The following is a 14,176-nucleotide window of genomic DNA, read 5'->3' on the forward strand; positions in this document are numbered from 1 at the left end:
CCCTTCTCCAAGCTTTGGACCCAAATGAAGCCCCTCTCTGGAGCAGGAATCTCAGTTCCTCAGCCTGGCGGCCCCTGGCCACCCACAGGTTCCTCAGGCCCCATCCTGCTCACTGGGGTCCATGTCTCTTCCCAGAGCCCAGGCTCCAGCCTGGCTCCATTTGTTCCTGGTTGTGAATGGTGCTGGTGCTGCCATCAGAGGCTAGGCAGTGGCTCCCATCTGGAGGAGAGGTCCAGCTGGGTCCCTTGCTGCAGGATGCTGGTCTCTGCTGGTAAACAGGGAAATGCCACCTGTTCCCAGGTGTGGCCACCTGAACACAGGGCTGTCTGGCACAGACAGTTCCAGCATCTCTCCCCAGCAGGGTCAGTCTGAGCCAGGGTCCCCACACGTGATGGACACTGGGATGAGCCCATGTCCCCACACTTGCCTCCTGCCTCAAGACAGGTCCCTGCTGTCCACTGTCCTGGGTGCTTGGCCTGCACTGGCTGCACAGGAGGGGCCAGAGGTGGCCAGACTTTGCTCACTCACTGTTCTTTCCTGCGGACTCTGGCCAGCGGTAACCCCTCCTTCTTCTCTGGAAGAGTCAGTCCTCACCTCGGGCTGAACAGCTGGCCGATCTCTGTCCACTGACTGCAGCCACCCCGTCCAGCCTCACCGGTAGAGAGGGGAGGCTCCAGCCTGGCTGAATTTCACCTGCATCCGTGCAGCCCAGGGTGTCCGTGTAGCCCAGGCGGGAAAAGGAATTTTCCTGACGGGGCAGCAGCAGGTCCCCCTGGGATGATGACGCCCCCACACTGTTGTCCGGTTCCAAGCGGGAGAGACCAGTGGACTCTTGGAGGGTCTGGCCAAGGGCTCCGAGCCAGGGTCTCCGAGCCAGGGTCTCCGATCCTCGTGGGCGTGGCTCTATGGCCTGCTTTTCTTCTCAGTCCAGGAGCCCATGTTCCAGAAGGCACTGGTCTGGGAACCAGATGTTCCAGGTAGCAGATGGGGCTGGAGTCAGATGCCACCGGGCCTGTGAACAGATGTGCAGTGGCAGGCCCGTGTGTGGTGTGGGGTCCATCTCTTCTGGCCGGGGTTCCAGCTCTCTTCAGAGCATGGAGGTTATGAGAGAACGGGTCTTTCTTCTCTAAGCTGACACCTAGTTCCCTCGGGCCGCTGGGAGATTTTGTCTGAGTGTTAGGCTGCCTCTGGGGTGGCCTCAAGTATGTTCCCTAACCCTCAGAATTCCCTGAAAGCAGGGTGTTACCATGAGGTTAACATCTCATCTCATCTGTGCACCTGGCTGGTGGTGCCCAGAGTAGACAGATCCTCTGCACTCCCCATGGATTCCTGCCAGGAACCTCCCTCGCTGCCCCAGGACCGACCTGCAAGCCAAGCTGACCAGGGACTGACTGGGAGCCAAGGCTTGAGGGCTGTGGTTTTTCTTGCCCAGTGACTGCCCTGGGCACAAATTTATTTTGGAGTTGAAGCTGTGATGTGGCTACAGGAAGGTGACAGGAGAGCCAAGAGAACTCTGGGGAGGGATGTGAGGAGCTATTCTGCAGCTGGGAGGACTGTTAAGGGGCAAACGCTCCATCTTGCCCTTGATTACCCCCTGTGACAGGGAGCACACTCTCTGTTTATGGTGGTATGGCTTTTCTCCTTGTGGCTTTTGTCCACTGAACTCAGCTCAGACAAATCAAATCTCTCTTCCTGCTTGGTGCTTCCACCCTTCATGGCAGCTCAGACCTGGCCTTTGTTTTGGAACCACCATTGGCTTATCTGTCGATGGAAACCCCAAGCCCCTTAGCCTGGGCTCCAGGTCCCTGAGGATGGTGCCAAGTGGGATCACCAGGCACCTTCCAGAAACAGCTGTTTAAGAGCCAGCATGTCCCACTCATGCCCACAAGGAGCCAGAATTCCAGCCAAGCCCCAGAAGTTCCCACCAGAAGTGGCCCTAAGAGATCCCTGACCTGCCCATTTCACAGACAAGGAAGCCGAGGCCCAGAGAAGGGAGTGGACCGGCCCTAGGTGGTGACAGAGGCCCAACCCCCCCAAACGCTGTCGAGACGCAGGGGAGAGGTCGGCTGCAGACACCCGCCCGGGCATGGTCCAGAGCCCAGCCTCCTTCCTCACAGCGTGTTTTTTTTATTTTGCTTACAGATCGAGAGGACGGGCCTGCGATGTCTCTGCCCCACGGCCGTTTTCATGGCTGCTTAAAATGGTCTATGGTCTGTCTCTGTAAGTAAAATAACAAAAAACACTGACCTCCCAGAGGTCCTCGCCCAGTGCCCACCGCCCTGTCTGCGCCCCCTGCATCTGCCATGCTAGGCCTGCCTCCCTTAGGGAACAAGGGCCCAGGGGCAGACCAGGAGAGCTGAGCAGCGGGGTCCCCAGCCCTGCCGCCCACACACTGTGACCTTGGGCAGGTGAATGGCCTCTCTGAGCCCCTGTCTCCCCGACTCAGAACTGGGTGAATCAGGCGGAACCCAGAATTGCAGGATGATCGAATGCCAGTAGCAAGTCCGCAGCCTCTCCCAGGGCTGACCCCACTCTTACCCTGCCAGGCACTATGTCCTCAGGCAGGGAACCCTCCTGTAGAAAAGGAGTCATGGGCCCGGCGCTGAGGGCAATGACACGGAGCCCCAGGGTGCTGCTAGTCACGTGATGGGAGTCCCTGGTACATGCAGGGTGCTCCACAGGTATTGGTCACCAGTGGACATTCCCATCACAGTGCTTGAGCCGCAGCTGGTGCCATAGGGGAGGTTCTTGCAGGGTGATGCTGGGAGTGTGTCAGCCTGCACGTGCAGCGATGTAAGCCCAGGTGTGTGGCCTCGTCTGGTGCCCGGTGTGTCTATGGAGCTGTGGTACTGCCAGGCCTGGGTGCTTTGTGTGGCCAGGAGGATGGTGCCCAAGGGCGGGTGCGGGGCTGCCGGGAGGGGCTGTTTTCGATGCCTCATCCTAAGCTCCCCCCAACCCGCCCAGGCTCTGGGCCTGGGGGAGCCATGGGGGTGCTGCTCTGTGCCCCCAAAAACCTCAGCCGGGACACGTGTGGTCTATCTTAGTAACACACCTGTTGTGGGAATGAAAGCACTTGTGGCTGGGGGTTATTTTCGGCGTCTCTTTAGCAAGCTGCTGAGACTGCCCGGCAGCCCGGGAGGGAACTCGGCGAGCGAGGGCAGGCCAGCCTCAGGAGGACCAGGCACCGAGGGCCAGCGGGTAAGGGCGCCACAGGGAGGTCGGGCCAGGGGCCGCCGGGCGGGGGCCCAGGCGTCAGGGACAGCCACAGGTCTTTGAAGCTCCTGGAAGGCCAGACCCCAAGTGACGGCCCAGCTCTGCTGCGACTGACCAGGAGGCCCCGCTGCGGTGAGGTCCCCGTGCAGCAGGCCACCTCCAGCCTGTCTGGGTGACCGCCAGTGGCTGTCATCAGTCCCAGTCGGGGTGTGTGTGTGTGTGTTGGTGTCCACCGAGGGATCAGTGGAGCTCTGCAGTGACAGAGAAAAGTAGCACAACTGTGGGGTCTTCTCGTCCCCAGATCCCGGGACACACCTCGGAGAGGGTGAGAGACAGGGCCCTTCTTGTCTGTGTCTGGAGCTTACCCCTCCCTGGGCAAGAGGAAGTCCCCGGAATGAGGCACATTGTCCTCAGGGTTGTCCCCGAGCTAGGGTGTCACCTGTGGGTTCTAGAAAGGGTTCCTAGGGTCCCCCAGCCCAGAGGGGGCAAACAGAGTTCAACCTGCACTGCGTCTCCAGTGGAGGGAGCAGCAGCGCCAAGGGCCAAGTGGAAGACAGGGCCGAGGGGCAGAGCAGGCCCCCCGCCTGCAGCCGGCCCTCCTCAGGACACGCAGGGGGCACGTCTGCTTTGGTGCTGACCCTAGCCTTCAATCAGTGGTTCCCAGACGTCTGTCAAGTGGGGGCCGGTTATGGACAAGCAATCACTCAGCACGTGAAAGCAGTCGGGTCAAGCATTTCCAGCCCCTTCTGGTAGGAGAAGGATGACCTGTGTTCTACAAGCAGGGGCAAGAGACAGAGGGGGCCAGACACCATCCTCCCGGCCCTGAGACCCCACCTCTGGCTCGGGCCAAGAGCCATTTACAGATGAAGAAACTGAGGCCAGGAAAAAGTCTCACCCCCACAGCACATCTGGGCTGGTTTGGGATGTCCACTGTTGACTAGGGCACTTGGGGGGCAGGGCTGTGTCAGCCTGCCGCTGAAGAGCGACATGGTGCTGGGGCACCTGGTGGCAGAAGGCAACCTTGAACACCGTGTGCAGGGCGCAGGGACTGTGAGGCCCACCATCTGTAAATTTAGGGGGGTGGTCCCTGACCTGCTGCTCAGTGAGGGGAGGAGAGTGTTTGCAGGTGTTGCTGCAGGCTAGGGATCATGGAAGCTGGAGATGTGGGCGGAGCCAACCAGACAGTAGACTTGGGTTTAACAGAGTAGGCCAGTTCCAGAGCCCAGGGGACCTGGAGACAGAGGGAGCTGTGTCCCCTGGGCCTGCAGGGGCAGACAGAGCCAGTAACCAGGACCTGGAGAGCCAAGCCCTGGGAGAGCCGAGGCCCAGGGCAGAGGGGCAGGCATGTGGCCCCACCTCACGTGCTCCTGCCCTTCCAGGCTGCCCTTCCAAGACAGTCTACAGAGGTCACCCCCAGAGACAGGGCAGGATGGCAGGGCTGCGTGGTCTGGAGGGGCAAACCGACACGCCTGCCGTCCAAGGTGGCCAAGTAAACAGCGATTATAGGTGGTTGTTCTGGAGGGGCCACTTCCCAGAGCCGAGCCCGGCAATGTCCCAGTTGTGGAGGAAGGGGTTCCTGCTCCCTCATCACCAGGGGATGCTGGAGCCTCAGAGAAATGCAGCCCTGAGGGAGCAGCAGCTCTGAGCACCCCCAGAATTCCCGCCATGAGGTGTGGGCGCACGGCCTCTGCACAGACCCAGCCAGACAAGGCCCGGGGGTGGGGCGCTGGGGGCAGGGGTGGGGGCAGGGCCAGGGCTGGGAACCACAGCAGAGCGAGTGAGAGGTATAGATGTGTACATATATGTGTGCTGTACAGGCGCACACATGTGTGCGCTCTGTGGGCATGTGTGTGTGTGTGTGTGTACTGTGTTGGTGTGTGTGTGCCGTGCAGGTGCGTGCATGTGTGTGCCATGCTGGCATGCACATGTTCACTGTGCATGTGTGCACAAGTGTGTGCTGTGGGTGGGCATGCATGTGTGTGTGCTGTGGGGCTGCACTGCATCATGCCTATGTGCACACACAGGTGTACACATGTGTGCAAGTGTGTATGGGGGAGTATGCTTGTGGTGTCTGTGTGCATGTGTGTGAGCATACATACATCTTTGTGCACGTGGGGTGTGCACTATGTCCACATGCACTTACATGTGTGCATGTGTGTGGTGCATATAGGCCTGTGTGCAAGCATGAGTGTGTGTTGTGTGTACGTCTATACATGTGTATACGAGCATGAGTGTACGTGTATTTGGTATGTTGTGTGAATGTGCGTGCAAAGATGCTAAGGGAGAGAGGGCATGGGGAATGAAGGGCGTGTGTAAGGGGGAGGGTCATGTAGGGAGGAGCTGGCGGGCAAGCACAAACAGGCCGAGTGTGCGAACTTGAAGGAGCAGATTGCGGAGGTGTGAGTGACGGCTGAGTTTATGGTCTGCGCCGCGGGACTCCCAGAGGTGTCCATGTCCAGAGCCCCCTCCCCTGTCATCAAGGTGCCTGGGAGCCCTCTACCCCTGACCTCTGTGCAGGCTCTGAGGCCAGGAGGCAGGTTGCAGGTGGCCAGGCACAGGAGGACTCCCTGCCCCTGGGGATGGGCTCCCCTGAGGTTACAGTCCTGCCCCAGGACCACTTCACAGCACCCCAGTGTCTGTCACCCTGGGAACCACTGTGCTGCTCCCGGGGCCCTGCACAAGCTCATCAAAGACCCCTTGGGTCACCAGCCTGTCCTCCATACACAGCAGGGCCCATGGGCATACATGTCCACCATGCAGCAGCCCCTGCCAGCATCCACCCCAGCTTGTCCTGGGGTCCAGGCTCCCCTGGCCCACCCTGAGCCCCATCAGCCTGGCACTGGGGCCCTCATGCAGGCAGTGGGGCCTGTGTAGGTGCTGGGACACAGCCTGGGGCCATCGTGGCAGGTGTGGGGGTCATTGACCTTCGGGAGAGTGAGAAGATGAGCCAGCAGATCCCGATGGAAGGGAAACCCCTCCACCTGTTCACAGGAGATGCGTGGGTGCCAGGCAGCGGAAGGGCCCAGGTGTCTCTGGGTATAGAGGGCCTGACTGCACAGCCCAAAGCAAGGCCGAAGGACAGCTGAGCGGGGGCACATCTGGAGGGCGGCCACGCTGGGCTCCTCCCTGCACCGGGGCCCCCGTCTGCATGTATGTAAAGGGTGTCTGTGGGGCCCATGGCGCTCTGCTGCATCCTCACCCCCTCCCCCGCAGTGATGAACGGCAGCAGCCACTCGCCCACGGCCATCGGCGGCGCCCCGTCCACACCCAACGGCTTCAGCAATGGCCCAGCCACCTCGTGCACGGCCGCACTGTCCACGCAGCAACTGCCCCCAGCCTGCGGGGCCCGGCAGCTCAGCAAGCTCAAGCGCTTCCTGGCCACCCTGCAGCAGTTCGGCAGCGACATCTCCCCAGAGATCGGGGAGCGCGTGCGCACGCTGGTGCTGGGGCTCGTGGTAAGTCGGGTGGGGACGTGGTGACCCCGGGCCGGGCCAGCCTCAGCCTCTGCCCTCCCCTCCCCAGGCTGAAGCCAAGCGTCTTCTTCCCCAGAACTCCACGCTGACCATCGAGGAGTTCCACTCCAAGCTCCAGGAGGCCACCAACTTCCCACTGCGGCCGTTTGTCATCCCTTTCCTGAAGGTAGGGACCAAACCTCCTCCCCACCCTGAGGCCCCAGGAGGCCTGAGTCTGTCCTCCACCAGCTTAGATCAGCCCCACCCTCAAAACCCTAATCCCCCACCCACCGGGAGAACCATGCTGACCCGTCGGCTGATTGCTTCAAACCCGCTGCTGGGCCAGAGCCGTCCTGCCCTGACCCCAGGCTCTGACAAGCAGCTCCCAGGACCAGTCCTGCAGTTAGTGGCCAGGACACTCAGCCTCTCAATAGCTATGGTTCTGAGAACCTGCTACGTGCCAGCCAACCTGTCACAGATTCCGTGGAGCTAGAGGCAGGGGGCATTTCAACGAAGGAGGAAAGCGGGGAGCAGAACCTTCCAGGCAGCAAGGAGCATGCCTGCAAAGGCCCTGAGGCAGGGGTGGGCCTGCAAAGGCCCTGAGGTGGGGAGTGGTGGCGGGGGGGGGGGGTGTGCTTGCTGTATTGTGGCCTTGTGCCTGGAACGGAGTGAGGGGATTGGGACAGTGGACAGACCGCGGGCTCATAAATGAGCAGACAGATGGGTGAGTGGGTGTCAGTTGGGAAGCCACCATGTGGTCATCAGGGAAGATGAACAGTGGACCAGGGCCTCTCGGCAGGAGCAGTTGACGTTGGGTTGGCGGCAGCTATACCAGGGCGTGTGAGCAATGCGGGCTTCCGGGCCCCCACCCAGACCCCAGAGTCAGAATCTGCATTGAACAAAGTGCCGAATAAAGCTTGTGCACAAAATCCGGAGGAGTGTAGGCACAGACAGTGTCCGACCCAATCTGCCCTTCAGGACTTCTCAGGGCCTTCACTCCCCTGTGAGCACCACACATGTCCCAGAGGGGGCGGAGACAAGGTGCTCCCCAAATGTATTTGACCACAGGTGCCTCTGTTCTTGCATCTCCCCAGATCAGTTTCCACAGCGCACTTGGGAAGCACCCACCCTGAGTGTGGCTGACATCCCCACTTTGGGCTCTTGTTTCCTGGGCCACAGTGAGGCTCACAGCCATGGATTCATCCCTCCATGCGCGTTTTGCCCCGGTGGGGCCTGCCTTCCAGGGGACAGGCCAGAGCAGATGTGCTCAGGTTCAAGCCCTGACCCTGCCGCTTAGCCCCTGTGGTCCTGGGCCGGGTGAGTCCCGCTTACGGAGAGCCTCCATTCATCTGGGGATTTCAGGGGTTCTGCAGATAGGTGTCCCCTGCAAGACTCTTCTGCAGCTGCCCCCGCCGAGCTCCTGGGAGCCCTCAGGGGGCGGCGCAGATGCTGCCACTGTGCCCAGTTAACAGGCGGGGAAACAGAGGCCCCCGCTCATGGCGGGGTACCAGGATCCATTGACTCCAAGCCCCCTGGCCCACGGAGGCTGTGCCCCAGGCCCGCACCTTGCTCTGAGGGGACCCCACGTCACGCCTCCACATCCGCTGCCTCCACTCGCCTTCCTGCCCTCCGCCCACACCCTGCTGAGCTCACGCTGAGCTGGGCCCAGGCTTCCCCATCTGGCAGTCGTTTGCATTCATCAGGAACCCTTCCCGCTCCTCCTTTCAACTTACTGCTGACTCCTCACTCCCCATCTTTGGGGACACCGTGCGCCTGCTTCTTCTGTCAGATCAGATATTTACAGCAGATGCCGACCCCCATGTCAGCTGCCCACGTTTATCCAGGAGCAGGGAAAACACAACACATCCCCACTCTTACCCAACCAGCCCCCTGCCCCTTGAACTCGGCCACCCCCTGCCTCCTCTCAGGGACACACCCAGCCTGGCACCACCTGCCTTGATGTCCCCTCTGCCCGCAGCATGGCCATGGGGCTGTCAGGACTCTGGTGCCCTGACAGCCCTCCCAGTAACGGGCAACTGGGGTGAGGGATGTGCTGGCCACACTGAATGCCCGTGGCCCTGCCCAGGGCCCTAGACCAAGGTGCTGTCAGGGACAGAGTCCATTTGCCTGCCTGACATGGGGCTTCTGGGCAAGTCAGGCCTGTTCCTCAGTCTTGTGAACAAGGCACCGGCCAGAGCCCTGCCCGGGGAGTGCCCCTCCCCTGCCCCTCATTCACTATAGGACCCTGACCTCTTCAGAATGCAGAGTGCCACGGGGAGCCTGCAGGGTGTGCTGGCCTGCTGGGGGGGCCTCAGTTTTCCCACCTGAGACCTGGGAGTAGCAAGGACAGCGCCTTTCAGTGAATTGATGGCCTCCCAGGCCCACCATGGTGCACCTGCGTGGTGGCCCCCTGGGCCATCTCCTGTGAAAGAGGCAGGAGCTGCATCCGGTCTACCAGGCTCACACCCAGCTCTGCCCTCGGGTAACTGAAACCCCCATTTCCCAGTCCCCTCTCGGGTCCCTGGGGTGTGACCACCCACCTCCCCAGGTGGGATTGGACCAGTTAACTCACATGAGGAATGGGAGGAACCACAGCTTCTTGCAGCTCCAGCTGCAGGTGAGGCAGGAATCAGAGAAGTTAAGTGACCTGCCCACAGTCACACAGCATAGCCAGGGTGGGCTGACACAGGGCCCCCAGTCATGCAGGCTGTATGTGCAGTGGAGACGGTGGAAACATTATAAACCCTCGTTACGTGAGAGACACCTGCTCCACTGACACCGTCGCCCTCCGGCCTGAGTTCCCCTCTGGGAAGAGGGCAGGGTGGAGCCTTTGATCAAGGGGCAGAGCAGGGTTCACATCTCAGTGGTAAGGTGCCCCGGGCGCCCTGAGTCCTGGAGACAGCACTTGGGCTGCTGTCTTGGAGGGACATGAGGCCCCCCAGTCTCTACCCACTTCTTCCCGCCTGGGGTCCCTGTTCCCCCAACCAAGGGCCCCAGGAGCCCTGCATCCTCTCCTGAGCCTGACACTGTGCATGGCTCGATGGTGGGCTTTCCAGAAGCCAGGAGATGCCACCCACCCGGCCGGCCCTCCACCCAAGGCCCCTGCTCCCAGCTGGCCCCAGCCGGCCAGGAATCCAGATGTTTCCATGGATGGCGGGCGGCCAGCCGTGCTGTCCCCGCCCTGCTGTGCCGGGAGAGGAGGGGGAGGGAGGACGTTTGGCGTCTTCCGATCTCCCGGGACCTCCTTTCCCAGCTCAGGCTCCTAACGTGTTCAACAGATGGCGGGCTGGCCCTTGTTCAGCTATCCAAATAGAAAAACAGGCCTGGCAGCCGGCGCTGCTTCACAAAAACGCATCGGCTGCTTGATCCATCCGGGTGGATGGCGGGCAGGGGCTGGGGAGGCGGAGATGGGAGGGGCCGCGAGGCAGCTTGGAAACACCATGAGAAAGTTGATGAACTGCATTTATTTACAAATACTCAGAACTCTGGCTGTCCCGAGCGGCCTGCCACTGGGCCCTCATCCAGCCTGCACCCCTCGCCCATTGGTGGTTCTGGGAAGACCACATAACCCCCTGCGGCCCAGCTGGCAGACCCAGAGCCCAGTGAGGGTGGAGGCTGGAGGGCACAGCGGTCACATCCGGTTGTCGCAGGCCAGATCTGCATTCGAATCCTGTACCCACCCCCCACACACCACGTCCTCCTGTGCTGTGGTGCCCTAACCCACAAATGTGGAGCCAAATGGTTGTGTCCGGACCGCCCCCCACCGGAGGTGACCACGTGTCGGCTCAGTGATGAGGGCACACAAAGGCTTCATTCCAGGCAGGGCTGGGGACCCACAGGAAGTGGGAAGGCAGGGGCTAGCCATCCGGGACAGGCGTGCTGGAGTCCTTCTCCTCCATGGTACAAGTCGAGTGTGGGGGCCGCCCCTCCGCTCTGAGCCTCACCCCCTCCTCTGAGACGGGTTCACCCAAGACCTGCTCCCACGGGTACAGGCAGTGGGTCCTGAGGAGGAGCCCTCCTCGCCTTCTCCTGATGCCAGAGCAGAAGGGAGTTTAGTGATGGGAAAAAAACCCAGATCCCCTGGGGGCATGGTCTTGCACTCATCCCAAGCTGTAGCAGAGGAATTCGAGGCCCAGAGAGGTCGTGCATCTTGCCCAAAGTCACACAGCAAGGCTGGCCATCGGCCTCCCTGCCTCACATCTGAGCACCCTCGTGCCCTGACTTCAGCTGGCAGCCAGTCCAAGCCCGTCCCGCCCTCCCCACAGGCTAACCTGCCCCTGCTGCAGCGGGAGCTCCTGCACTGCGCCCGCCTGGCCAAGCAGAGCCCTGCACAGTACCTGGCCCAGCATGAGCAAGCCCTGCTGGATGCTGACGCCTCTTCCCCTGTCGACTCCTCGGAGCTCCTGCTGGAGGTTAATGACAACGGCAAGAGGAGGACCCCCGACAGGTACCTAGGGGCGCGGCAGGCAGAGCCCTCCCCTTCTGACTCTTGAGAGCTGCCCTCCTGCCAAGGCTCAGCGGGCGCCCAGTGCCAGGGCTGAGAACATAGTTGGAAACCGCATTGTGTTCCGTGGCCACAGCCGCTGGGCTGGTCAAGTTCAGCCTTAACTGCACAGGCTGATCACCAGGAGGCCACCCTGTCTGGCCGTGGAGAGGCCTCCTGAGGACTCAGATGCCCCTCACCCCACCCCAGGAGGACAAGGGAGGAGGCAGGAGAGAGTCTGCCCGGTAGGAGTTCCCTGCAGGTGTGCCCGAGTGTCCAGCAGCCCAAGGTCCCCAGATGCCTGGGCTGACGCCCACTGCTGGGTCACAGCACGGGTGTGTGTCCTGCTGCCAGGGAAGGCTGTCTCTCCCCACTCTCTCCAAGAAGACCCAGGCACCCTGACCCCCAAGCCCCCGGAGCCCGCACCCCTGAGGAGGGGCGAGGGGGCACCAGGCCCCCAGCGGGCAGGTCTGTCTCCTGCTCACTCACTCTATCCACGCCCCTGCCTCCCTCTCTCCCCTCGGTCTGTGGCTCATGGTCCCTTGACCACTGTCCCCACCTGCTCTCTGGACCAGGACCAAAGAGAATGGGTCAGACCGGGACCCACTGCACCCAGACCACCTCAGCAAACGGCCATGCACCCTGAGCCCCGCCCAGCGCTACAGCCCCAGCAACGGGCTGCCCCACCCACCACCACCCCCACACTACCGCCTGGAGGACATGGCCATGGCCCACCACTTCCGGGACTCCTACCGCCACCTTGACCCCCGGGAGCTGCGGGAGCGCCATCGGCAGCTGGGTGAGTGGTGTGGGCAGGGGCTGCCAGGGGGTCCGTGTGTACCTGCAGGCGGGCGCCACCTGGACACGTCTGTCTGGGAGGATGGACGTGAGAACACAGTGCAGAGGAAGGGCCTGCTCCCCATCCCAGCTGGGCTGTATCCGGAAGCCTGAGGGACAGTCATCTTTCAAGACTCTGTCCGGGGGGGCAACCCGACATCCCCCAGGCCCAGGAATACCCTTCCGCATGTAGGGAGGGGCATCATGGCTGCAGAGGTACCTGTCCTGGGGGACTTAGAGCCTCTCGGGGTGCATGGTAGCCAGGAAACACCTGGCACGTGGGGGTCCCCAAGTCATAGGAGCTGTGGCCTCACCTCCAAGGCCTGGGCACCCCAAGGGAACATGAAGGCACCGCTGATCACACACGGCCACTTCTGCCCTCTAACAGGACAGGCATCAACACTAAAACACCAGATCCGTAGGGGGTGGTCCCTGAGCAGAGGAAGATGAGAGAGACTGGGCAATGGGGCCACACCCCTCGGGGCAGGACTGCCTGGTCCTCTGAGCTCTGAGATTCCCCAGGTGTGCCCCGGGCAAGTCATGGCCCCCCCACTCCCGCACACCTGCAGCCTCTCTGCTGATTGGTCTATGAGCAGCCCTGCCCTTGGGGCATGAGGGGTTAATAGAGGGCTGGGTCCAGAGCGGGTGCCATCAGGCCCAGCTGTGCTGGTAGCAGGGTGACAGCTCTCGGTGGAAGTCTGGTTGGCACTGTATGCTTTACTGGGCTCCAGAAGGCGGCACCCCCAATGTGTTCTGATACACCTGTGCGATGTGTTAGCCCGCCCACATCACAGATGGGCAGACTGAGGCCCAGAGGGACAACGGACATGCCCAAAGTCGTCTAGCAACAACGACCGGCCTTCTGAACCTCCTCTGTGCTGGTCAAAGAGATGAATAAGACCAGCCTACAAAGGCTGCCCCTGAGACGGAGGTCCAGGACACCAACTGGGGGCCCAGAGGCAGGGTCAGCAGAGGCCTTGCCCCTTATCAGGCCGTCTCCCCGCCTCCTCCCTACGGGAGCTGCCAGGGCCCGGACCCAGGCAGCAGGTGATAGCGTCTGGCTCCCCACAGCCGGGTCAGGCAGGTGCTAATTCCCATCCACTTCTGCTAACGCAAAAATAAACGCCAGCTGTCAGGCAGATCTCAGCCACTATTTTGGTTGGGGCGTTGGCGTGGGCCCCAGCTCCACGGGCAGCAGGGCAGGGCGGTGGGTGGACAGCGGGCTATGGCTACCACCTCCCACCTCGGCTGCAATTTGAGGAGACGTTTCAGGTTTGGGGACCAAGAAAGGCCTAAGTAGACCTCAGCCCAGGAAGCATGGAGCATGCTGGGTCACAGTGAGGGTGATCGTGTTCAGTATAAGAGGAGTATAAGAGAAGCTGTGAGAACGCCAGATGCTGCCCCTCTGGCATGAATTTCTCAGCTCATGGTTGTTTTGTTTCTGATTATGGGGTGGGGGCATCCCATTGTTTCAGTCCCTGGAGCTGTACCAGCCAGTGGCTAAGAGCACAGCCCCAGTGCCAGTTGACCTTGCTTGACCTTGGTCAATATGTCCCCTTAACCAGCCTCAGTTTCCTCATCTGTAAAGTGGAAATAACGGCAGGACCCCCTCCCCCAGAAAATGAAGCAGGGATGTATGGGTAAAGCACTAAGTACAGAGCCCTCCTCCATCCACACCAGGGGCTCTCCCCTCCCACTCGGGAGGCAGGGAGGCTGGGAAACTAAGGCCACAGGTAAGACAAGGGGCCCAGGCCCCATGGGGAATGAGTGCCAGGGCTTTTGACTTTTCCAAGCCCCACTGTTTCCCAGGAGACCACACTTGGAGCTGCTCACTTGAGACCCAGCAGATTAAGCCAGGCACCCCTCTTACCAAGCGGGAGCTCAGCTCAGGAGCTCAGCCCATGGAGGGGAACAGGCCTTGCCAGCCCTGCCCTGTGTACTGACACAGTCTGCTGGGTGATTGAGAATAAACAAGGAAGCACCTGTGATTACTAAACAACCAGAGATATATAGGGCTTAAGGAAATCTGGGAGCCCAAGTCTGCTGAGGAGGAAGGAGCCTGCCACTTGGGCTTTGGAGGGTGCATAGGAGTTCAGCTAGCTCAGGAAAAGCAGTAAAGTGTGAATTAAAGCCAGGCAGCCACAAGGAGACCCTGAGCAGTGGAGACGCCCCTTAAGTGAGGTCCACAGCC

At 61.3% G+C, this 14,176-nt stretch overlaps 1 protein-coding gene across 12 annotated transcripts in view; it reads left to right on the plus strand.

The window, feature by feature from the left end:
- The window catches only part of CBFA2T3 (CBFA2/RUNX1 partner transcriptional co-repressor 3), a 77,748-nt gene that overhangs the window by 57,865 nt on the left and 5,707 nt on the right, over positions 1 to 14,176 (plus strand). For 6 of the 12 annotated variants that reach the window (XM_081511936.1, XM_081511937.1, XM_081511943.1 and 3 more), the window contains exons 3-7: positions 2,143 to 2,220; positions 6,427 to 6,668; positions 6,763 to 6,852; positions 10,931 to 11,112; positions 11,724 to 11,947. In XM_081511936.1, coding sequence (XP_081368062.1) covers positions 2,143 to 2,220; positions 6,427 to 6,668; positions 6,763 to 6,852; positions 10,931 to 11,112; positions 11,724 to 11,947 — 816 coding nt within the window. Of the gene's footprint in view, positions 1 to 2,142; positions 2,221 to 3,121; positions 3,199 to 6,426; positions 6,669 to 6,762; positions 6,853 to 10,930; positions 11,113 to 11,723; positions 11,948 to 14,176 lie in introns of those variants that run through there. The other 6 variants (XM_081511938.1, XM_081511939.1, XM_081511946.1 and 3 more) reach the window with 2 other exon arrangements.

The sequence above is a fragment of the Giraffa tippelskirchi genome, chromosome 7 (assembly GCF_054371585.1).
Source record: "Giraffa tippelskirchi isolate mGirTip1 chromosome 7, T2T-mGirTip1v1.2.pri, whole genome shotgun sequence".
Classification (NCBI taxonomy): Eukaryota; Metazoa; Chordata; class Mammalia; order Artiodactyla; family Giraffidae; genus Giraffa; species Giraffa tippelskirchi.